Genomic DNA, 24,786 nt, shown 5'->3' with positions numbered 1-24,786 from the left:
GAGACAGTTCCCAGGTAGGGGAGAAAGCTCAAGATGAGCGGAGACAGTTCCCAGGTAGGGGAGAGAGCTCAAGAGGAGGGGAGACAGTTCCCAGGTAGGGGAGAGGGCTCAAGAGGAGGGGAGACAGTTCCCAGGTAGGGGAGAGAGGGCAGGAAGGGGGAGACAGTTCCCAGGTAGGAACAAGAGCTCAAGAGGAGGAGAGACATTTTCCAGGTAGGGGAGAGAGGGCAGGAGGGGGGAGACAGTTCCCAGGTAGGAACAAGAGCTCAAGAGGAGGAGAAACATTTTCCAGGTAGGGGAGAGAGGGCAGGAGGAGGGGAGACAGTTCCCAGGTAGGAACAAGAGCTCAAGAGGAGGGGAGACAGGTCCCAGGTAGGGGAGAGAGGGGAGAAGTAGAGATCATTGGAGTGCTGAATTGGGGGTATGATGACACTGCCCTGAATGACTCCTGAGCTGAGATTGTGATGGGGGGGTGAGTGTTGGCTGATGAGCTGCCCCCCAGGCATTACCTGTGCCCCCTCAGTGTATGGGCTAGAGCAGGGTGGGGTCAGATTGGGGCATGAGGCAGAGAGGGTGCAGCAGGGAGCCCACTGCAGAGCTAATTATTAGTGCATGAGCCCACGCTCCAGTGTTACTGTTGTGCTGCAGTGCAGAGGTTAATAGTCCCAGTTCCTCCTCCTCCCATTTCCCTTCCAGTAATGCTGCAGTCCTTCCCATCCCATGTGCTTCTATATGGGCTGCTCCACTGCTGTAGGGGAGAGCTTAATCCTGTCGGTGCCCCCACTCCCTGACTCCAGTGCTGCAGTGGAGGGGTTAATAACCTGGGTGCCCCCTCTCCCTACATCCAGTGCTGCAGCCTCCAGTAGATCCCTCCTCCTGCAGAGTGATTAGGAGGTTGGGTGGGGGGAGAGAAGGAGGGAACCCATCCATTCCCCGAGTACAGATAAGAAATAGCAGCCCCTCCGTGACTCTGGTGCATCTGCTGGACCCTCCACCACAAATTCCAGGTAGGAACTCTGTACCACTGGGAATGTTGGGCAGGGTGTTAGTACTACATCTGTGCAATGAGTGTGATGTGTTAGTTTCACTGTGTATAGATATTTCTCTGTGTTAGTGCCACAGTCTATAGTACATATACATGCATCAGTACATATACAGAGTGCAGTGTGTTAATGTTAAAGGGCATTGGTGCATCAGTGAATATACAGAGTGCAGTGTTTTAGTGCTATAGGACATTGGTGCATCAGTGCATAGAGAGTGCAGTATGTTAGTGCTACAGTGCATCAGTGCATATAGAGCACAGTATGTTGGTGTTACAGGGCATTGGTGCATTAGTGCATATACAGAGGGCAATGTGTTAGTGCTACAGGGCATTGGTGCATCAGTGAATATACAGAGTGCAGTGTGTTAGTGCTATGGAACATTGGTGCATCAGTGCATAGAGAGTGCAGTGTGTTAGTGCTACAGGGCATTGGTGCATCAGTGAATATACAGAGTGCAATGTGTTAGTGCTACGAGGCATTGGTGCATATACAGAGTGCAGTGAGTTAGTGCTATGGAGCATTGGTGCATCAGTGCATATACAGAGTGCAGTGTGTTAGTGCTATGAGGCATTGGTGCATCAGTGCATAGAGAGTGCAGTGTGTTAGTGTTAAAGGGCATTGGTGTATCAGAGAATATACAGAGTGCAGTGTGTTAGTGCAACAGGGCATTGGTGCATCAGTGAATATACAAAGCGCAGTGTGTTAGTGCTACAAAGCATTTGTGCATCAGTGAATATACAGAGTGCAGTGTGTTAGTGTTACAAGCCATTGGTGCATCAGTGCATAGAGAATGCAGTGTGTTAATGGGCATTGGTGCATCAGTGAATATACCGAGTGCAGTGTGTTAGTGCTACAAGGCATTTGTGCATCAGTGAATATACAGAGTGCAGTGAGTTAGTGCTATGCAGCATTGGTGCATCAGTGAATATACAGAGTGCAGTGAGTTAGTGCTATGGAGCATTGGTGCATCAGTGCATATACAGAGTGCAGTGTGTTAGTGCTACAGGGCATTGGTGTATCAGTGAATATACAGAATGCAGTGTGTTAGTGCTACAGGGCATTGGTGCATCAGTGAATATACAGAGTGCAGTGAGTTAGTGCTATGGAGCATTGGTGCATCAGTGAATATACAGAGTGCAGTGAGTTAGTACTATGGAGCATTGGTGCATCAGTGAATATACAGAGTGCAGTGAGTTAGTGCTATGGAGCATTGGTGCATCAGTGCATAGAGAGTGCAGTGTGTTAGTGCTTGAGGGAATTGGTGCAGGCCCGGATTTGTGGCAAGGCCACATAGGCCCGGGCCTAGGGTGGCAAAAAATAGGGGCTGCATGCCGCCCAGCCGCATTATGGGGACGTGTGTGTCCCCATTCAATTACACCAGCTGCGCTGGCGTTTTCTCGCGGCCGTGCTGGGAAGGGGAAGTGTGGGCGGGCGCTAGGACCGTGCGGCCGCCTGGTCGGACCGCGCGGCCTAGGGGTGGCCGGCAAAGAAATCCGGCGCTGCATTGGTGCATCAGTTCATATACAGAGTGCAGTGTGTTAGTGCTAAGGGGCAGTAGAAGTGCATTAGGGAGAGGGTGGAGATACTTGTGTATTAGTGAAATTATGGAGATAATTGTAGTATAAGGAAGGAGAGCGATACCTGTGTATAAAGTGGGATGGAGTTACTTGAGTAGTTGGAAAAAGAGAGTAACCTCCCACTAGTGACTTTTAGCAAGGAATATCCCTAACCCTAATAACTCTATCCATAAAAACCCTAATAATTCTATTGCTAACAACCCTAACCCCAATAATTGTATCCTTAACAACCCTAACACTAATAATTCTATCCTTAACAACCCTAACCCTAATAATTCTATCCCTAATAACCCTTACCCTAATAATTCTATCCTTAACAACCCTAACCCTGATAATTCTATCCTTAACAACCCTAATCCTAATAATTGTATCCTTAACAACCCTAACCCTAATAATTTTATCCTTAACAACCCTAAACCTAACAATTCTATCATAACAACCCTAACCCTAATAATTCTATCCTTAACAACCCTAACCCTGATAATTCTATCCTTAACAACCCTAATCCTAATAATTGTATCCTTAACAACCGTAACCCTAATAATTCTATCCTTAACAACCCTAATCCTAATAATTGTATCCTTAACAACCGTAACCCTAATAATTCTATCCTTAACAACCGTAACCCTAATAATTCTATCCTTAACAACCCTAAACCTAATAATTGTATCCTTAACAACCCTAACCCTAATAATTTTATCCTTAACAACCCTAAACCTAACAATTCTATCATAACAACCCTAACCCTAATAATTCTATCATAACAACCCTAATACTAATAATTGTATCCTTAACAACTCTAACCCTAATAATTCTATCCCTCACAACCCTAACCGTAACAATTGTATCCCTAACAACCCTAACCCTAATAATTCTATCCTTAACAACCCTTACAATTCTATCCTTAACAACCCTAACCCTAATAAATCTAACCCAAATAACTCTATCCCTAATAACCCTAATAATTCTATCCTAAACAACCCTTACAATTCTATCCTTAACAACCCTAACCCTAATAAATCTAACCCAAATAACTCTATCCCTAATAACCCTAATAAATCTAACCCTTACAACCATAACCCAAATACACTGGGTTTTTCTGGTGGTTGCATCACCTTATAATATGGACAGTTTTAAAATTTGGTTTATTCACTGCTCAGTCTTACTATGTTAATTATATTATTTTGGTGTTCTTTTTTTTTTAATTTAAAAAATTACTAATAACCTTAATCCTAATACACAAATCCTAATAAACCTCGCCCTAATAACTCTCAATTTACAATAAAATAAACAAAAAACCCAACCTGAATTCTTCAAAACCCCAAACAACTAATTAATTCAGACCAACTGAATAGAAAAGGTCCATCTAGAACATGTGAAAAGTTAATAGAATAGTGAGCTCCCCTATTTGTGAGTCATACGGCTGAATAGCAGACTATTGAGGCAGAGATTTATCCACTAGGGGGTGCAGGGTGTATATATACTACTTATGGGGGTGCAGTGGGTACATACACTACTTATGGGGCAGGAGGAAGTGAAAGCTTGATGACATCTTTTTGTTTTGCAGACGACAAGCCAGAATTCAGGCTGATGAATGGCACAATGGGCTGTTTCTCTGAATGTCTAAGCTGCCCTATCCAGCAGGGCAGGAGCAGATAGAGAGTGCAGCGAGAGTGCATGCCAGGCACATGCAGACGAATGCAGTGGAGCAGAACAGGAGCTGAAAGGGATACAACTAGTAAAGGGCACAAAGATATTGGAAAAGGTGTGAGTTGGTGGCTGCCCATGGCCTGGAGATGACCACATGTCTGAACATTGCTAATTGATGGTACCCTAAAGTTGACTCAGAATGGCATATACGTAGGACCCCCCAAGCCTCACTAAATGGACTGGTCACAAAACTGGTGCTCCAACTACTCTCCAGCTCCAATTCACTTACACCGTGTCTGGAATTCTTTGGGTCTTAATTTCACCTAAAATACTGTAATCCGACCTAGTCCAGGGGTACATGGTCAGATTCTGGAGTCAGCCTTTGGACTTTTGGCTGCTGAATACTAAGCCAATACATCATGGCGGCCGGAGTGGCTACCTGGCTTCCCTTTGCTCGTGCAGCAGCGGTGGGGTGGCTTCCTCTAGCAAAGAGGCCTATGCCCAAACCTCCCAGTGACAAACGCATGAAAAGCGATGAAATCCTAGTGGTGAATGTGAGTGGCAGAAGATTCCAGACCTGGAAAAACACTCTGGATCGTTACCCAGACACCTTACTAGGCAGCACTGAGAAAGACTTCTTTTTCAACCAAGATAGCCAGGAATATTTTTTTGACCGCGATCCAGAGATGTTCAGGCACATCCTCAACTTTTACCGCACAGGCAAGCTGCACTATCCCCGCCATGAGTGTATCCAAGCCTTTGATGAAGAGCTCTCATTCTATGGAATTATCCCTGAAATCATAGGGGACTGTTGCCTAGAAGAATATAGAGACCGCAAGAAGGAAAACCTGGAGCGGCTGGCGGAGGACACAGAAGCAGAGACAGCAAACGATACCTCGTTGCCCCCTGACAGTACTTTCCGCCAAAGACTCTGGAGGGCTTTTGAGAACCCTCACACCAGCACTATGGCTCTTGTCTTCTATTATGTTACTGGTTTTTTCATAGCTGTGTCAGTCATTGCCAATGTGGTGGAAACAGTGCCCTGCCGCCCACCAGCAGGACGGTTGAAGGAGCTGCCATGTGGGGAGAAATATGATCTGGCTTTTATCTGCATGGATACGGCCTGCGTCCTTATCTTCACCTTTGAGTACCTCATGCGTCTGTTTGCAGCTCCAAGTCGCTGTAAATTTATGCGCAGCGTCATGAGTATCATCGATGTTGTGGCCATCATGCCCTTTTACATTGGTTTGGTAATGCCAGAGAATGAGAACGTCAGCGGTGCCTTTGTCACTCTTCGAGTTTTCCGTGTCTTCCGTATTTTCAAATTTTCCCGTCACTCCCAGGGACTGCGCATCCTCGGCTACACGTTGAAGAGCTGCGCCTCCGAGCTTGGCTTTCTGCTATTTTCCCTCACCATGGCCATCATCATCTTTGCCACTGTTATGTTTTATGCAGAGAAGGGGACAAGCAAGACCAAGTTCACCAGCATCCCTGCTTCATTCTGGTATACCATCGTCACCATGACAACCCTTGGGTAAGTTCTAGCATATCTTTGTTGCAGTCATTTGTAGGGTCACTTAGTCACAAGCAGTGAGACCTAACTGTTAATTGCATGAGCTGCTTGTGCTCAATGTGCTCTTGTCCTATTTCATTAACTCCCAAGTGGAGAATTACATGGCCACCTTGTCCTGATGCAGTACCTACTCATAGTCAGTTGGATGTGTGAAGTTCAATGATTTATTTATGTACTTGTGCATAAGGTTTGCTACAATTGGAGAGACTGGAGAACCCATTGCACAGCCATGTTTCTGTCTATAAAAAAGGTTCTTGTACATGAAGTATGTGGTGTTAAGACACAAATCTAGCAACAAACAAACTTGGTTGGGACTGAGCTTTGTTCTGCTGCTGAGGGTGTTATCTTGTTGCAGTCGATTTCTTACAGTCTCAATTGCCTCTGTCGTAGGTATACATGTGAACAAAGTGACATCATATGATCCCATTGTTTCTTCTGCCTCTAGTGTAACGCCGTGAATCTTGGTTACAAACTCTTTGGCATTCTGGATATGATGCCCTGTATTGCCTACCAACGGGGCTAAGATGTTAGCCAAGAATTTTGCAATGTTGTATGTCACTGAATTTATGCTGCTGACAATGGGTCTTAGTGGGGCTCCTTCTTTGTGTATCTTGGGGAGTCAGTATAAACATGGTGAGGCTTCTCTGGGGTACAGGCGGTGGTATAAAACTCGATCAATGGCTTTCTCCTTTTCAAGTTGTTGTAGGCAACCTATTACCTTTTTCTTGTAACCGCTGGTTGGGTCTTTCCTTAAGGGTTCATATGTATTGCTATCACTGAGTAGAGAGGTTATCTTGCAGTAGTAGTCTGTGTTCAGAACACTTCACACGTCCATTCATGCAACTCTCACAAGTAACACCTGTATCTAGGAGTTGCATGACACATTGGATAATCCTATCACAGTAACTACACAGAATCTACACCTTTGTGAATTTCTTCAGATGTCACCTCTTTGAAGAGTTACAATGGGCCATTGTGATTGGATTAGTGGAAGACTTTATGGGCTAGTCCACACGGGGAGATAGCCACGCGTTTGCGGTCGCGGCGACAAAGCGCCGCGCCAGTCGCCGCGACCGGCGCAGGCGACAGTTTTGTATGGGCGCCTATGTAAAAACGCCTGTGCTAACCACAAGAGGCGATGCGCTTTTCAACAGTCGCCTGAAAAAGCCTGGCGAGGCATTTTCAGGCGACTGTTGAAAAGCGCATCGCCTCGTGTGGTTAGCACAGGCGTTTTTACATAGGCGCCCATACAAAACTGTCGCCTGCGCCGGTCGCGGCGACTGGCGCGGCGCTTTGTCGCCGCGACCGGCAAACGCAGTGGCTATCTCCCCGTGTGGAATAGCCCTAAATGACGAGAACTTCCCACACCAGTCAGTTGTACTGAAGAAGCTGCTCGGATGAGTAGTGAAACGTCTTCATTGATTACTCAGCAAGTCCAGTGTTTTTAGATTTACCTATACTAGATATACCATGACCTGGATGAATGAAAATCTTATAGTTATATATATATATATATATATATATATATATATATATATCACAGCTCTGCCTCAGGTTACTAGGGTACAGATATTCTACATAGGCACAGTGTTGGGCTGGCACCAGATATAAGGGGGACTAGGGTTTGATAGAGTGGCCTAAGGCAATATAAATTAAGACACCATGGGTGGGTTACTTGGCTGCCAAAAGAGGAAGGTAGAGGTGGCAGTAGGAAAGCACATATGGATAGATATCTTCTTCTCACAGCCGGAAATAGAAAGCAGGGAATTGATCTCCTAGTGATCCTTCCAAGTGACAGATTCAGATTACCTTTCTGGTTGAGCATCCCCCTTGTGCCCAAGCACCCATAGATTGATTGCATGCATCTGAATTCTATTTATGGCTTCTACTTTCCTTTTATAGCCGCAATTGCATTGGCTTTGGTGCTGCTTATATGGTCTAGTTCACTTACTAGACAGAATCTTGCCCAGCCAAGGCCTATAAACCTCTACCTCTACTCAATGTATCCAACCCCAATACGCCCCATAATAACTATTAATCCTATTTATTACAAGGATCTACTATATTTCTACAAAAGGTAAAAAAGATACATGGCCAAAGAAACTGAGACCCCTGTCTGCCAAACTCTCATTGCCAATCCAGAGGGATTAATAACACATCACTGGCTCATAGTTGGGGAGTTTGTTTCATCCCATAGGGGGTCAGATGGGTTGCTCCTTCCTTTGCTGCTATAAAAGCCCCTTCTCTTCTGGGAAGGTTCCCACTAGATGTTGGAACACTATTGCTGGGATTTGCTTCTATTCAGCCACAAGAGCAGTAGTGAGGTTGTACACTGATGTTGGTGATCAGGCTCACAGTTGGGGTTCCAATTCATCCCACAGGGGTTCAGTTGAGGTCTTTGTGCATGGGGGTATCAATGAACTTCCCCACACTGTTGCCACAAAACAGAAAGAACAAAATTGTCAGGAATGTCATAGTACACTACCCTGTGGCCTCAAGGTTTCACAGGAACCAGGGACCCAAACTATGGAAACAGCCCAGTCCATTATTCCTCCTCAACCAGCAGTCAGCATGACACATTTAGGGATATGTTGCCTTGCTTAACTCAACCACAGACTGGTAAATAATGAAGTACATGAGTCCAAAGAATACAATGGCAGAAACCAATATACATTTATTTTTACAAGGGGTGTCTGGACACTTTGGGACTACAGGGACTGGTCCCATTGCTCCTTTGAAGTCAGGAAAGTTTTTTTCCCCCTTAAATGCAATTTGCCAATGCTTCAGGGGGTGTCTTTTTGGCTGACTCTGTATAGAAGCATTGGTGAGAATACAAAGCCATATAAGCGTATAATGTCATACTGCGCATATCAGCAGTTGTTTCTGTTCCTGCAGGTATGGAGATATGGTTCCTGACACTATAGCTGGGAAGATATTTGGATCTATCTGTTCACTCAGTGGGGTTCTGGTCATTGCTCTGCCGGTCCCTGTCATTGTCTCAAACTTCAGCCGCATCTACCATCAGAACCAGAGGGCTGACAAGCGCAGAGCACAGCAAGTAGGCAACAAGCATGATATATCTCACCCATTTGGACATCTATAAAGTCAATGAAATGCATGCTGAAGATGGCCATGCGTTTTGTGCAGAAGGCAGCTGATATATCTGCTGCTTAACCAAACAGTCCAGCGCTTACCCTTGCTCCAGTACAAACACTGCTAGCCATAACCAGGGGCGGAACTATGGAGATTTCATTGTGTGTAAGGCCAGGGGCACACTGGGCTGATTCTCAGTGAGCAAATAAACGCAGGCCGAGAATCAGCCCCTACACTCCAAGTGGCGTTCCTCTATGTCTACACCCAGAAGCATTGGGTTGGCCCAGATACAGAGACACAATATGAGCACACATATGAGCATAGAGGCTGATTCTTGGCCTGTATTCATCTCCCCACTGAGAATAGGTCCAGTGTGCCCTTGCACTGTTAGTCAGCTGGGGTAAAGGGGTAAGATCTGTCTGTTATGGTAGCCACAGATTATAAGATTGTTTATCATGGTCATCAAATGAGCAGATATCTCCCCCAATATGTCTACCAAAACTGGGCAATATTGGGCTTATCCAATCGTTTGGCAATAGGGCGAAAATTGGCCAGCTAGCGATTGTGCCAGTTTGATTTCCCACCCCATATTGTCCACCTTAGGCGACCTCGACAAACGAGCAGATCATGTCCGAATTTCAAGATGGCTGATACACAGACCACAAATATATCGGTTGGGATTAACTGACCCAACAAAATTAGGGACTAAAAATGGCATGGTGCATGCATGCATGCTTCTCGGTCAGCTGCAGAAGGTGCACCAGTGGCCAGATGCACCAGTGGTCAGTTGACCAGTTCTGTCCCCCAGTCAGCAGAAGTAGCGCAGAAAAAGTGGTCCATAAAGTACTCAGTGATTCTGCCTCTGTTCTTTTCTTCCCTCTTAAATGATGTTGGTTGCCCATAGTTAAAAAGATTGCTTAAGTTAATATGGGTTGGGGAAGATAAGCTGTCCATCAAGTCAAATGAAGGGAAGCCCAAAAACAACTACTAAACAGAAATATATAAACATTATCGTAAAGTAAACAATGTTGGTTCCATCCATTGTTGACAACCTTTCCAAATTTCTCTTTATCTGATACGCAACCTGCTGCTAATCACCTTCAATGATGCAGAAAATCCGACTGGCTCGAATCAGACTGGCAAAAAGCAACACTACAGGAGCCTTCCTGCGCTACAAGGAGAGCGGAGGCCTGGAGGTAAGGGGATATACAGAAATGGCAGCCAGGGAGGGAGGGGTTTGAATTCATTTGGTGCACCTGGCTGAAGGATTCAAGAACAGCAGCATGTTGAAGGGTGCTTCTTGGACAGATGGGAAGGTTCATAGGGTGGAACAAGTGGCACATGATCCTGGTGGGTCAGGATGGTTACTGAGGTGGAACTGGCTGCATGGTAGTGCTGGTGGAAGTGAGGGTAAGTTTCACAAGGTGGTACAGGTTAAAGGGTGGCGGAGAACAAAGTAATAATGGGTTAAAGAGAGGAGGAGGTAAGATTCATAAGGGGCAGCAGCTCAAAAAGAGTGTGGAGTGAAGTTTCATAAGGTGGAACAGGCTGAGCAAATTCAAATGGCGAGATTAATATGGTGCAACCGGGATAGACAGAAGAGTCTTCAGGAAGGCTGCTGAAAGAAGATATATTATTACTCTGTTGGTCTAGACTCTGGAGGGTGAAGAGGTCTGGTATTAGGGAAATAAGAAAATACCCAATATTTGGAAAGGGTGAAGAGGGGAGGGAGGGTATATGAGAAATATGGAAGGACTAGGCAGGGAGCTGATAGGGAGCTTACTTACAAAAGGAAACTTGATTGAATGTTCCCAAAGGCAAGAGCGGGAATAGTAATGAAGTTCTGACTATTGACATACAAGTATTACTACCAATCCCTTGCAGGAGGGAACTGAAAGCCATGCTCTGTGTGTGAAGAATCGTTCAGCATTTGAACTTCAACATCACCACCTCCTCCACTGCCTGGAGAAGACCACAGTAAGTTCTACCAACAAATACTTCCCCTATTTACATACTTTCAGATCACTGGCATCTCTGGTTTCTAACCTATAGTCAGGGCTTCCCATCATTAACTAAGTACAAGTATGGGATCCATTATCCAGAAACCCATCATCCAGAAAGGTCAAAATTATGGGATGACCATCTCCCATAGACTTCATTTTAATTAAATAAATAACATTTTAGAAAAATGATTTTCTTTTTCTGTGTAATAATAAAACAGTAGCTTGTACTTGATCCCAACTAAGATATAATTAATTCCTATTGGAGGCAAAACCAGCGTATTGGGTTTACTGGTTTTAATAATATGGAGATCCACATTAGAGAAAGATCCCTTATCCGGAAAACCACAGGTCCCAAGCATTCTGGATACCAGGTGCCATACCTGTATATCTGTAATGCCAGTCCTGTATATCTTGCCTTTGGCCAACTGGTAGCAATCACTGGTCTATAACTCTCCACATCCATCCCTTTTATCCATTGGACTTTGCATAGATTTTGGTTGCATTCTATTCAGTCGAAGGTTGGTGGTTATTCTTTTTCAGCCTTTAGTATTCTGAAACCAAAAGTGTTGTATGTTCAGTTGAAAAATGAACATGGCAGAACTCTATTATGTCTATAGTGGACAGTGGAGAACTCTTGAACTTCTAGTTTACCATTGAGCTGCCAAAACCTCTCTTTTATGAATGCAAGCCCTGCCTCTCTCCAAGTGTCACTTTTCTTTATCCATAAACGTATCTGTGATGCACATAAACATGTCTCGTACCTGCCAGGGTGGTCTGTATTTCATTTAATGTGCATTGGTCTATTAGTAGTGAAGCATTACAACCTTAAGAACAACTATTTCCAGATCACATTCTCCACTCAGTATATTTTTTTAGCCCCCTTAAGCTCCCCTCTTTGTGATTTATCGCCCTGTTTTGTGTTGTTCCCACATTGTTTTATCTTGGCATCCATCTCCTTCCCAGTGCCATGAGTTTACAGATGAGCACACATACAGTGAGGCTCTTATGACGGAATCAATTGGGTATCGGACCAGCCGCAGCACTTCAGTGTCCTCCCAGCAAGGATTTGGCACATCATGCTGCCCGCGCCGTAACAAGCGCCGGGCTATCCGCCTTGCCAACTCCACAGTATCTGTCAGCCGTGGCAGCATGCAGGAGCTGGATACTCTACATGTGCACAAGGGTCTCTCCCAAAGGTAGGTTGCCTTTTCCTTCTCTAGGGCACCCATCAAGAAGATATAAAAGACAGGCACAAGTAGATAAATAGGAATGAAACAGATGTATGTAGATAAGCAGATATGTGGTGCAGGAGACATATGCAGATAAGTAGCTGGTTCCCCAAGAACAGAGTAGCAATATGATTAATAGCAAGGCTGGTGAAGCCTCTTCTATGCATTAATCAGACTGCCGCTGAGCAGGATTTGTTTGTAGGACACAACACAGGCATAAAGGCAAAACTGCTGTGAATCAGCCTGGTACCACAGGGCAGCAAATGGATTGACGCTATTACTAGCATAAGGGTTACCTAACTGAGGCAAGACTGGCTGAAAATGAGGATAGAAACCTTATCAGGGAGACACTTCAGGCCACATGAGGCATAGGGTGACACCAAGAGCACTTTAGTGGTGGGAAACCACAAACAAGGTGACTGATGTCAAGAGCACTCTGGTGCTAGTGGGCCACCTCAAGAACAGGGAGTGACACCAAGAATGGTGGTGACACCATGGGCATCTGATGGTAGCAAGCTTGGCAGTTATGGCAAGTTTGTTCTAGAGTTAGTGAGCCACATCAAGCTTACACTAGTCAAACCTCCAACTGTCATGGTCTAACTGATAAAACTAAGAACCTCACTGATCTAAATCCAGTATTGATCAAAGGACCCCAAATGTTATGGGCCTTTCATGTGGCCTGCCTATATGCCAGTTACGGTAAAATTTGAAGTGAATGCTTATTTGCCGTTATGGCTATTATATAGTGCAGGGCTGTCCAACTTGCAGCCCGCAGGGCAGATGCGGCCCGCAACCCCCCTTGTGTGGCCCCCCATATAAAAATCTGCCTGCTGTGACTGCTTACCATGTGTAAACTTTTAATGGTATCACTACAGAGATTAACTGGCCCCTGCATTGTTTAAATCTCAAATTCAGACTGTAATCCCCTGTATTGTTCACATATGTAATCTCCCCTGCATTGTTCACAATAGACGATCGTGAGAGGCAATATGTCATGTTAAAAGGTATTTAAACTGCATAATGTATACAATATTTCTGCCCTTTTTATCCTTTTTGTGTTTGATGTGTGTTTTGCCCCTGATGAAGACCACCACAGTGGTTGAAACGCATGGGCGATTTGTCAATATGTAAGTTTTTGATATAATAAATCTTTGAATTCATATATTCTTTTGGTTCTATATCTATTAGGAGACTTTATTTTGGCAGCCTCCATAGGATTGGCATCTCAGCATTTATCTCTCTGGGTGTGCGCTTTCTAAATTATAGCCTTGTGTTTTTCACACTTGTGACACCTCTATTGTTCACACCCTAAAGCCCTATACTGTTCACACCTGAGACCCAGACTGAAACTGACCACATTGTTCACCTGTTCATGCAAATTGCTGGAGGGGCACCAGCACTGTCTCACTGTATGTAGCAAAATATGAACTGTTCATCTTAGACTGGTCCTGATAGGTTTCCCTGTCTCCTGCTCTGTTCTCTACTCTCTATGCTGCCTGTGTGTGCCATACTCTGCTTGCCCAGTGCTGCTTGGGTGTGCCATTCTCTGCTTGCCATACGCTACCTGTGGGATGTAGGGGTTTGTTCTGGGGGTTTGTTAGCATTTGGAAATTGTTGTTAGGGGTCCCTAAGGTGTTTAATCATGTGTTGGAGGGTTGTCTTATCCACAGGGGAGGAGGAAGCATGTGAATTTTAGGGTATATTTTAACATGACTTTGAGGAGGGAAATCCCTGCAGTAAACACCAACCATTTGGTTTTTTGGTGTGCTACCACCTGACCGTTAATGTGGATATGATCTTAAAAGTTCTTGTTAAAAAAGTTTCAACTGCTTGTCTTGTTACCTGTTTGTCTCAACTCTTCCATCTGTCTGGGAGCTTAGGGGTGTTAGTCTGTGCATGAACACTTGCCTAGTGGCTAGGGAGCTGCCTTTTCTAAAAAAAAAAAAAAAAAATAACAGCCTTCCTATACTTTAGCTTCTTACTTCTTCCCCAACTAGAGGGGTTTATAGCTGATAAAAGTGGAGTAACTACCAGGGCAGCAGGGGGTACACTGGGCAGCGGTGGGAAACCTGTGGGAGCCCCACAGGTCCTGCATATGTCCTAATATGTTTCTGGCTTGGGACAAAAAAGGGGGGGGGCTCTAGGGCCACTGCTTGTATCTATGAATGTATGTATGCTATACCAGCTATATCAGATGCCTCCATGTAAGATAAAGCTATACTTTCTGCTTCCTTTTTTCAGTCGTTCGAGCCTTAATGCCAAAATACACGGGAACATGAAACTGAATTGTGAGACGTCGGACCTTACGGCTGCCATCATTAGCATTCCCACTCCCCCGGCCAACAGTCCTGATGAGAGCCAGTCCTCCTCCCCGAATTCTGGTGTCCTGAGAAACTCCAGCATCACAGCCAGATACTACCAGGAAACAGTCCGGATCTCCAGCCTGTAGCACCGGATCCAACACTAACACACTGTGACCAACAATCTGCACCACATCCTTCAGATATGTAACTGACACTACTACACAGTGACTGCATCTCTAAATAGCACAGTACCACAACACTGCCTCCATACACTACTGAATGACACAACGCCGCTACACAAAACTGACTGTACACACCACTGGTCCATGAAATTGCAGCACAACAAGCCTTTCTATGAGTAGCAGATAATATATTAAACCCTGGAGCAGCATGTACACTGAAGCTCTGCATGCACACAAAGGGAACAATGCACGCACAAGCACACACACATACATTATACACACAGCACTGCATGCACAAGTAACAATGTGCACAAGCAGGCTCACACACAAACCAAATTGCTATGAGCAACATTGAGCACTCCAAATAGACACACACACACACTGTAACAACAGCACTGTGTATACAAAAGACACAAAGGCACAAATTACAACATGTAAAAACTACAACTAGACACATCCTTTCTTTACACACTAACACACATGCTGCAAACAGATACACACGGTACATGCACAATAGTGCAAAGTGGAAGAAAATGCACAAAAAGGAAAGTAAATCTATGCACACATATAGGATTTGTGTATGTGATGTGTGTATCTATCTATACCACGTGTATAAGGCAGAAGATAATGAGGTCAGTATAAGACAGATAAAATGGCATAGATTTGTGAATATATCTGTATGCACAAATGCTGCGTATATGTATATGCACAAGAATGTATATGCAGTCTGTATATAGACAAGTGCATGTACAACAATGGCTAGAGGAGCAGGCAACGCACACAATGTATATGTCAATGCACAGCGCCACATACTGTCCATCCTTCCAGATATATGCAACTAGATGAGAGAGCCTGTAATATGGCTAGATGACTGGAAGCAGAGCAGGGGATACACTGGGTGCTGGCTGTACCCCACCTCTGTATAAGAAATCAGGAGATGGGGGAGCCACCCTCACAGAGTAGGAGCTTTTGACTCAGGGACACAAAGAAATGATGCTTCCTCTAACATGTGGCTCGGGACAATGGGAGCCTGTGTAAGTGCAATACATGATGGACTCTAATCAGCCCCTGTAACCAATGGACAAATCAGCCCCCTTGTGTGTATAATGCCACTGCTTTGTCTGTCTTTGTCTTCTCCAACTACAAGGACCAGCTCTGTACAATGCAGGGGCTGACAGGCTTGTGTGTAATTTCAGCTCTGAATGTTGTGTCCTTTGTATAGAACTTTCTGTCCCCTCTGTTCTTCTCCTTGAAAGGTAACCTACATGTGCTGTGCTGCTGTCAATAGGCATCAAATAGGATGTGAAAGTAATGAAGCCATGGGTGATTGTCGTACAATCATTGCGGGCCACACTGGTAATGTGTGTACTGATGGCAGAACAGTGGGTACAGCAGCACCCCAAGCAAACAAACTCTTCTATGCATGCTATGACTTCTGTACCCTTCCAGCTGGTTTCCAGGCTTGGCCGGGAGCCAGGATTTGTGCACACGTGAGCACAGTGTAGTCACACACACAGCCATATTTAGGTGGATGAGGACACAGGCATCCAAACAAGACCTGGTGCCGTTCTAGGTACCAGTGCAAAGTGTTACACAAGGCAATATTAGCAGTGCTGAATCCTTATCATACTTGTCATGTTCTTATTTGTAAAGGCACCAGCCCCGCAAATGTTACCAAGAAATCATTATTCATGATACAGTGGCAAACCATTGCTTTCCTTGTTTCATTGTATTAGTAAGAGCACCAATTGCTGCCTTCTACCTGTACCCACAATCTCTTATCCATAGGAGCTGCATAGCACCCTCACTGCACCAACAATATTTTTTGCTAGGTTGCACCACTCTTCACTACCTGAGAACTGCTGACTACTGAGCATATTTATCTAGGCATAATCAGCAGCCATCCTTCTAGGGGAAAGATCTGCACAATATCCATGTTGCAACTCATAAGCCCTGTCACGAATATTGATTGGCAGACTTGGATCTGATTGTAAGGTAAATGTAGATCTATCTCTACTACCAGTACACATACATGCATGCTTGATTGCTCCCTTGATACCCAAACAGGGTATACATCCATATGTAAGTGAAATCCTTCCACCCCATTACTCATTGGAGGCCATTACTTTCTTAAAGCTTAAATGTGGACATCATATTGCTGTTTTTCGTAACAACAGGATAAGACTTGTAATAGATGTGCTAGGAATAATGCACCTTTTAGCGTGAATAAAACCATGGATTCTCTGAAATGAATAGAGGACCCAGTCCCAAAGGAATCAATTTGCTAAAAATAAAGCTGGAAATGAAAGGCACATAAGCAAAGCCTGTTTGGAGATGGAATGCTAGTAAACAGTACGGCTCAGGCTGGTGAGTAAGGGTGACTGATGGATCCAGGATCCTTATCATATACTGCTATAGAGAGGGTATCATTGGTAAGAGATTGGAGTAGCCAATATATATACTATTTTCTATTTTTTTGGGGGGTGGGGTGTTATACAGAGTACGATACAATGTGCAGCACATGCCATCCACTCCCTCATTTCCTTAAAAAGACTGAAATGGCTGGGCCACCTTGCTCCCTGACCCAGCCTACATGATTAAATGCTGAAGTGCTGAAGGGCCCTCACCATTCTCAGGAAGTCACAGATACGGTGACACGTCAGACACTTAACACTCCATGCTGGTGCCCAGTCCTCCAAATGTCCTGTGCCCATCTGCCACATCTTTGTCTTCCATGCATGTTTACTGTCTAGTGGATGTTATCTCCTCATGGAGAACCTTTCAGAAACCCTTTCTTTTCTTTTTACTGTCCTTTCTTTTGGAGATGACAAGATTGATGCAAAATAAAATATATATATCTATATACAACTGCCTGATATGGTACCTGTTTAATGTTGATGCAGGATACATTTTCTGGCTGCAGGTGCTTCATAGGTACCAACCCTTTCCTCTTCAGTGATCTGTTCTGTTATGATGAATCTGTGTGTGAGAGAATTGGTTGGCTCACAATGATGTGCACTAAATAGGGTTCTTTGACTCAATGGCTTTGCTCCCCCATAATAGTTGGAATACAGGCATGGCACCCCCATCTGAATTAACTGAAATGGAATGGCTCCCCCTAATAACTGGGATACATGAAAGTTCCCCCCTAATAAATGGGGTACAGAAAATGCATCCTCCTAATATCTGGGATATAGGCAAGGATCACCCTTAATAAAATGGGATACATGAAAGCTACCCTATAATTACTGAGATACATGAAAGGCTACTCCATAATAAAAGGGACATAGGAAAGGCTCCCACCAAGCAACTGGGATACACAAAAGTCTACTCTATAATAACTGGGATATGTGAAAGGCTACTCAATAATAAAGGTACATGGGAAAGACTCTCACCACATTAACTTGCACATTTATAACGCTGTAATACAGACAATAAGTAAAGTGTGCACAGCTCTGTATCCTAATGACACACTCTATTTCTATTCATAGGCGTATTAGGGTTAGCAGTGCCAGGACTAATGTGCACACCATCTATCTGCCTTCTTTATTCAAAAAGTGCTATTTCAGGGCCACTTTGCCCATTTGCAAATGAAAAACGTGATAGAAGCAGTTTGGCCCTAGGGCAAATTAATTTGTTCAGAGCATTTATTTCACCTATTATGTGTTGCTCACATGCCCTTGCTCCCCTATTGCTTTTATACTTTGACTGTTAATATGTGGAAATATGATGAATATACACACAAAAAGTATTTTTGAATAAAGATTTGCACTTTTTGAACCATGAATCTGCCCCAAGCAACCAGACATTTGTTTGAGTGAGCAGTATAGATGAACATGGGAAAGATGAACTATCACAGCAATGGGAAATCCAGCCTCAAAATCTAGTGTTTGGCTGGGGGGGTCACTAATCGGTCAGTGGAGGGAGAAAACACTGCAGCCATAACAAACTCTATCCCAAAAGCTGTAGGTACAACAACGCATACATGACACACCCCTGTCACTTTAGGACAATTTATAGCAATTTACGTATTATTTATTTTCAAGAGGCCATTGCAAAGAGAAGGGGAAAAAGTATTGGTGGGGTGGAAACAAGGGAGGGGTGCACTGGCCAACAGTAATGGGTCTGCTGCACATACAGTTCTAGACTTATGGCAAATTCATACCAAATCAAGGTACAGCCATGGTACATTTTGCCTGATTTGCTTAAAGTGTCTCTTCACTCGCCTCCTCAGCATCTGTCTCTCTTCATACAGGAGTCACAAGTCTGATTTTGGTTGACATTTAGGTCTAATACAGCCTTTGGAGGGCTCCTTTTGCCTTGATGATTTATTAGAGCTCATTCTTTTAAAATCACAAAGATCTTGTCTATTTACATGCAGTTATGTCAGTTATGTTGTGTTTGTGCAGGAGTCAGTTATTTCAGCCAGCTAAAAGACATATTAGGCAGGGAATTATATGGATTGTTTGGGTGTCAAAACAGGAAATCTGGGGTGCCAAGAAGGGAACTTTGGGTGATGGGTGAGTCATTTCAGGAATTGTTTGAGTGCTGAGTTAGGAGATTTAGAGATTTTTAGGGCATACTTTTAGGCAGCAATCTCTTTACCCATGTCAAGGCATCTTACTCAAGAATTCAGGACCCAATATCTGAGTTTTAAGGGGTAACAAACCAATTTGGTCCCAGAAATAGGAGAATGGAGAGACATTTTTGTACTGGTTTTCCACCCTGCAAAGACATACAATTAGCACATATTTCTACTTACCCCTGGCTAATAGGGTTAGGGTAATAGATAATATGTCTCAGCTTCCATGCTGCCTCATTCAGATTGACAAACAGACACTCACTTGCTGTGTACAGGGAAGAAAGCTTTTCATAGTAAAGAAATCCAACATTTCCCTAAAATAATCATGCCTAAGCTGTATTTGCAGAGAAATTACCTGCAGACATGAAACCCTCTCTGTTGGGATCAGTCACTTGCTGCTTTTTCTGTTGCTGATGCTCATTAAAAGAAGAATTCAATTAACATGGCCTCCTGAAAGAGAGGCAAATAAAGACGTAAAGCAATGACTCTGTGCAGTGATGTACTGCTATGTAGCTGCATGGACACAGAAATGTTGCGCATCAAGAAGAGGCTGGAAAAAGCAACAAAAGAGCAGGAGCATTTGGCCTCAGACTTTTAAAGGGGACCTGTCACCTAGACATAAAAATCTGTATAATAAAAGTCCTTTTCAAATTAAACATGAAATCCAAATTTTTTTTTTTTTATTAAAGCATTCATAGCTGTAAACTATTTTTTTAAGCTCATTTAAAAATCTCAGCTGTCAATCAAATATTGCCTGCCCCTCAGCAGGCAATTACTTTCACTTTTCATTCAGCACTTCCTAGATATCACTGATCTCCCCACATTCCCCCCAATCTCTTCACCATTTAATTGTGTAGCCAGGACATGGGATGGACATTGTGTCCCGCATTCTGGTGCACAAACAAGATTCTGAGATGATACAAGACTTGTCTTAATAACAGTGTCCACAAAATGGCTCCTGCCTGCTTGTTATAATTATGAATTCCCAGACTGAAGGAAACAAGTTTCAAATCATTTATATAGTGTAATTAAAGTTCATTTTACTTGACTAATGTGATATATATATATATATATATTCACTATATATACCCTGGTGATTTGTTTCTCTGAGGGACTCTGCAGCAGTGCACAGGCCTCCAGCCAGAGATTCACTAGAGATTAAGAGAAAAGGCTAAGACCGGGACAAGTAGAGTGGAGAGTAGCAAGCCGACACAGCGTATGGGAAATATGACCCTTAATGATTGCTTCAGCCAATATGGTGCCTCCCATAACCTAAATATTTCACAAGAACACACCCATGTGTAATACACTGGCTCACTCACATACATGTACAATGGTATACACTGTAGTTCAAAAGCACAGGTAGGGGAATATACAGTCATATGAAAATGTTTGGGAACCCCTCTTAATTCTTTGGAGTTTTGTTCATCATTGGCTAAGCTTTCAAAGTAGCAACTTCCTTTTGATATATAACTTGCCTTATGGAAACAGTAGTATTTCAGCAGCGACATAAAGTTTATTGGATTAACAGAAAATATACAATATGCATCATAACGAAATTAAGTATTCATTGATTCCAATTATTTCTGCCTCAATTAAGTAAGCCAAAGAGACTTGCCCCAGTTCACAGGCAATCACAAACAAATAGTTCCTATATCAAAAGATATCTAGATATCTTTTGATATAGGAACTCTTCATAACAAAATTAGGCAGGTGCATAAATTTGGGTACCCCAACAGAGATATTACATCAATACTTAGTTGAGCTCCTTTTGCAAATGTAACAGCCTCTAGACGCCTCCTATAGCCTTTGATAAGTGTCTGGATTCTGGATGGCTGTATTTTTGACCATTCCTCCATACAAAATCTCTCCAGTTCAGTTAAATTTGATGGCTGCCGAGCATGGACAGCATGCTTCAACTCATCCCATAGATTTTCCATGATATTCAAGTCGGGGGACTGTGATAGCCATTTCAGAATATTGTACTTCTCCCTCTGCATAAATGTCTTTGTAGATTTCCAAGTGTGTTAAGGGTCATTGTCTTGTTGGAATATCCAGCCATTGCTTAACTTCAACTTTGTGACTGATGCTTGAACATTATCCTGAAGAATTTGTTGAAATTGGGTTGAATTTGTCCAACTATTGACTTTAACAAGGGCTCCAGTCCCTGAACTAGCCACACAGTCCTACAGCATGATAGAACCTCCGCCAAATTTGACAGTAAGAAGCAGGTGTTTTTCTTGGAATGCGGTGCTCTTCTTCCGCCAGATCTTTTGAAAGTTGCTTTGAGGAGGAGGAAGGTCAAACAGAAGCACAACTTGCAATTGGTTACCTTAAATACCTTTTCTCATGATTGAACACACCTACATATGAAGTTCAAGGTTTAACGAGCTAATCCAACCAATTTGGTGTTGCCAGTAATCAGTATTGAGCAGTTACATGCATTCAAATTAGCAAAATTACAAGGGTACCCAAATTTTTGCACAGCCAGTTTTTCACATTTGATTTAATTCCTTACAACTGAATACTGCTTCACTAAAAATATTTGTTCAGAAAACACCCCAGTTCTCAGATGTTCCTGGAAACTGAAAGACATACCACTGTTATCTTTTTTGTTGAGGGTGAAGTAAATTATTATGCAGCTGAGAGGGGTTCCCAAACTTTTTCATATGACTGTAGCATGTCCTTCCAGTAAAAGTAACCGCCTTGTATTGGCTGGGAACCACTGATTCTATAAAGGAAACAAGGTAGTGTGTAAGAAGGAAGCAAACAAGCCGGTGTTTAAGAAGGAAGGAAACAAGCCGGTGTGTAAGAAAGAAGGAATAAGAAGGAAGGAAACAAGCAGGTGCACAAGAAGGAAGGAACAATAAGGAAGGAATAAGAAGGAAGGAAAGAAGCCAGTGTGTAAGAAGGAAGGAATAAGATGGAAGGAAACAAGCCGGTGTGTAAGAAGGAAGGAATAATAAGGAAGGAAACAAGCTGGTGTGTAAAAGGAAGTAATAATAAGGATGTAATAAGAAGGAAGGAAAGAAGCTGGTGTGTAAGAAGGAAGGAATAATAAGGAAGGAATTAGAAGGAAGGAAAGAAGCCGGTGTGTAAGAAGGAAGGAACAATAAGGAAGGAATAAGAAGGAAGGAAAGAAGCCAGTGTGTAAGAAGGAAGGAATAAGATGGAAGGAAACAAGCCGGTGTGTAAGAAGGAAGGAATAATAAGGAAGGAAACAAGCTGGTGTGTAAAAGGAAGTAATAATAAGGATGTAATAAGAAGGAAGGAAAGAAGCTGGTGTGTAAGAAGGAAGGAATAATAAGGAAGGAATTAGAAGGAAGGAAAGAAGCCGGTGTGTAAGAAGGAAGGAATAATAAGGAAGGAAACAAGCTGGTGTGTAAAAGGAAGTAATAATAAGGATCTAATAAGAAGGAAGGAAAGAAGCTGGTGTGTAAGAAGGAAGGAATAATAAGGATGTAATAAGAAGGAAGGAAACAAGCTGGGGCATAAGAAGGAAAGAATAATAAGGAAGGAAACAAGCTGGTGTGTAAAAGGAAGTAATAATAAGGATGTAATAAGAAGGAAGGAAAGAAGCTGGTGTGTAAGAAGGAAGGAATAATAAGGAAGGAAAGAAGCCGGTGTGTAAGAAGGAAGGAACAATAAGGAAGGAATAAGAAGGAAGGAAACATGCCGGTGTGTAAGAAGGAAGGAATAAGAAGGAAGGAATAAAAAGAAAGGAATAATAAGGAAGGAAGAAGAAAGAAGGAAACAAGCTGGTGTGTAAAAGGAAGGAATAACAAGGAAGTAATAAGAAGGAAGGTAACAAAGAAGCTGTTGTGTAAGAAGGAAGGAATAATAAGGAAGGAATTAAAAGGAAGGAAAGAAGCCGGTGTGTAAGAAGAAAGGAATAATAATAAGGAAGGGATAAAATGGAAGGAATTAGAAGGAAGGAAAGAAGCCGGTGTGTAAGAAGGAAGTAATAAGAAGGAAGGAAACAAGTCGGTGAGTAAGAAGGAAGGAATAAGAAGGAAGGAAATAAGCGGGTGTGTAAGAAGAAAGGAATAATAATAAGGAAGGAATAAGAAGAAGGAAGGAATAAGAAGAAAGGAATAAGAAGGAAGGAAAGAAGCTGGTGTGTAAGAAGGAAGGAATAAAAAGAAAGGAATAAGAAGGAAGGAAGGAATAATAAGGAAGGAATAATAAGGAAGGAAAGAAGCGGGTGTGTAAGAAGAAAGGAATAATAATAAGAAGGAAGGAATAAGAAGAAAGGAATAAGAAGGAAGGAAAGAAGCTGGTGTGTAAGAAGAAAGGAATAATAATAAGGAAGGGATAAAATGGAAGGAATTAGAAGGAAGGAAAGAAGCCGGTGTGTAAGAAGGAAGTAATAAGAAGGAAGGAAACAAGTCGGTGAGTAAGAAGGAAGGAATAAGAAGGAAGGAAATAAGCTGGTGTGTAAGAAGAAAGGAATAATAATAAGGAAGGAATAAGAAGAAGGAAGGAATAAGAAGAAAGGAAAGAAGCTGGTGTGTAAGAAGGAAGGAATAAAAAGAAAGGAATAAGAAGGAAGGAAGGAATAATAAGGAAGGAATAATAAGGAAGGAAAGAAGCGGGTGTGTAAGAAGAAAGGAATAATAATAAGAAGGAAGGAATAAGAAGAAAGGAATAAGAAGGAAGGAAATAAGCTGGTGTGTAAGAAGAAAGGAATAATAATAAGGAAGGGATAAAATGGAAGGAATTAGAAGGAAGGAAAGAAGCCGGTGTGTAAGAAGGAAGTAATAAGAAGGAAGGAAACAAGTCGGTGAGTAAGAAGGAAGGAATAAGAAGGAAGGAAATAAGCTGGTGTGTAAGAAGAAAGGAATAATAATAAGGAAGGAATAAGAAGAAGGAAGGAATAAGAAGAAAGGAATAAGAAGGAAGGAAAGAAGCTGGTGTGTAAGAAGGAAGGAATAAAAAGAAAGGAATAAGAAGGAAGGAAGGAATAATAAGGAAGGAATAATAAGGAAGGAAAGAAGCGGGTGTGTAAGAAGAAAGGAATAATAATAAGGAAGGAATAAGAAGAAAGGAATAAGAAGGAAGGAGAGAAGTCGGGGTCCCAGGTGATTATTAAGCCCACAAGTGACACAGACTTGTTCCCATGCCTCGGGCACCTCCCTGCGGTGTATTTATTCCCTGGACATAATTCCTCCCCCTCCTGTTCCTTGAGGTTCCCCGGTCATTACTGTCCCACAGGGAGCCCCGAGTGTGTCTGTAGTTACATCTACACTGTTGGATATTTCCTCACACGAGCAATCAGGCCGCAGCCATTATATTCCTTTCATCGCACCGCAGATGAGGCAGCCCAGCCGGCCCCTGAGTACAAGCGCAAATGAGCGGAGGGTCTGGGTCAGCAGCCGCTTCACCTGTCTCAGTGTTGGACTAGGGGTCGGGCAGTTACTTATGAGGTACGTCTGTGATGTCCCCAAGCTTTGTGCGCCAGGCACGTGCCTCTTCCGCCCACCCCTGGCCCTATGAGTCAGGCAATACGGGCAGCCATTGGAGGATGAACAAGACAAGTAGACTCAACGGC

General features: G+C 43.2%; 1 protein-coding gene and 1 long non-coding RNA gene across 2 annotated transcripts; one reads left to right on the top strand and one right to left on the bottom strand.

Annotated features, from left to right (window-relative positions):
* The first annotated feature begins 122 nt into the window (after nt 1-122).
* kcnd1.S (potassium channel, voltage gated Shal related subfamily D, member 1 S homeolog) lies at nt 123-17,518 on the top strand. Its single transcript, XM_018232175.2, has 7 exons — nt 123-1,007; nt 4,188-5,804; nt 8,739-8,901; nt 10,049-10,132; nt 10,821-10,913; nt 11,903-12,135; nt 14,410-17,518. The coding sequence occupies exons 2-7, from the start codon at nt 4,690-4,692 to the stop codon at nt 14,615-14,617; spliced, it is 1,896 nt and encodes a 631-aa protein (XP_018087664.1). The 5' UTR covers nt 123-1,007; nt 4,188-4,689; the 3' UTR covers nt 14,618-17,518.
* On the bottom strand, nt 11,268-24,757 carry LOC108699700. The gene is made up of 4 exons (XR_001932861.2): nt 24,620-24,757; nt 19,591-19,685; nt 17,538-17,632; nt 11,268-11,490 (listed from the first exon to the last, which is right to left on the bottom strand). It is a non-coding gene; the product is annotated as an uncharacterized LOC108699700 (long non-coding RNA).
* Nucleotides 24,758-24,786: the final 29 nt, after the last annotated feature.

This window comes from Xenopus laevis, chromosome 8S (assembly GCF_017654675.1).
Source record: "Xenopus laevis strain J_2021 chromosome 8S, Xenopus_laevis_v10.1, whole genome shotgun sequence".
Classification (NCBI taxonomy): domain Eukaryota; kingdom Metazoa; phylum Chordata; class Amphibia; order Anura; family Pipidae; genus Xenopus; species Xenopus laevis.
Note: the sequence above shows the minus strand (reverse complement) of the source record. Positions and strands in the feature narration are given on the sequence as shown.

Bases quoted from the DNA above. Each gene is read 5' to 3' on its own strand.
- kcnd1.S (XM_018232175.2), top strand. From the start codon at position 4,690: ATGGCGGCCGGAGTGGCTACCTGGCTTCCCTTTGCTCGTGCAGCAGCG. The intron at 5,805-8,738 runs GTAAGTTCTAGC...CTGTTCCTGCAG, and splicing joins GTCACCATGACAACCCTTGG to GTATGGAGATATGGTTCCTG. The intron at 10,914-11,902 runs GTAAGTTCTACC...TCTCCTTCCCAG, and splicing joins ACTGCCTGGAGAAGACCACA to TGCCATGAGTTTACAGATGA.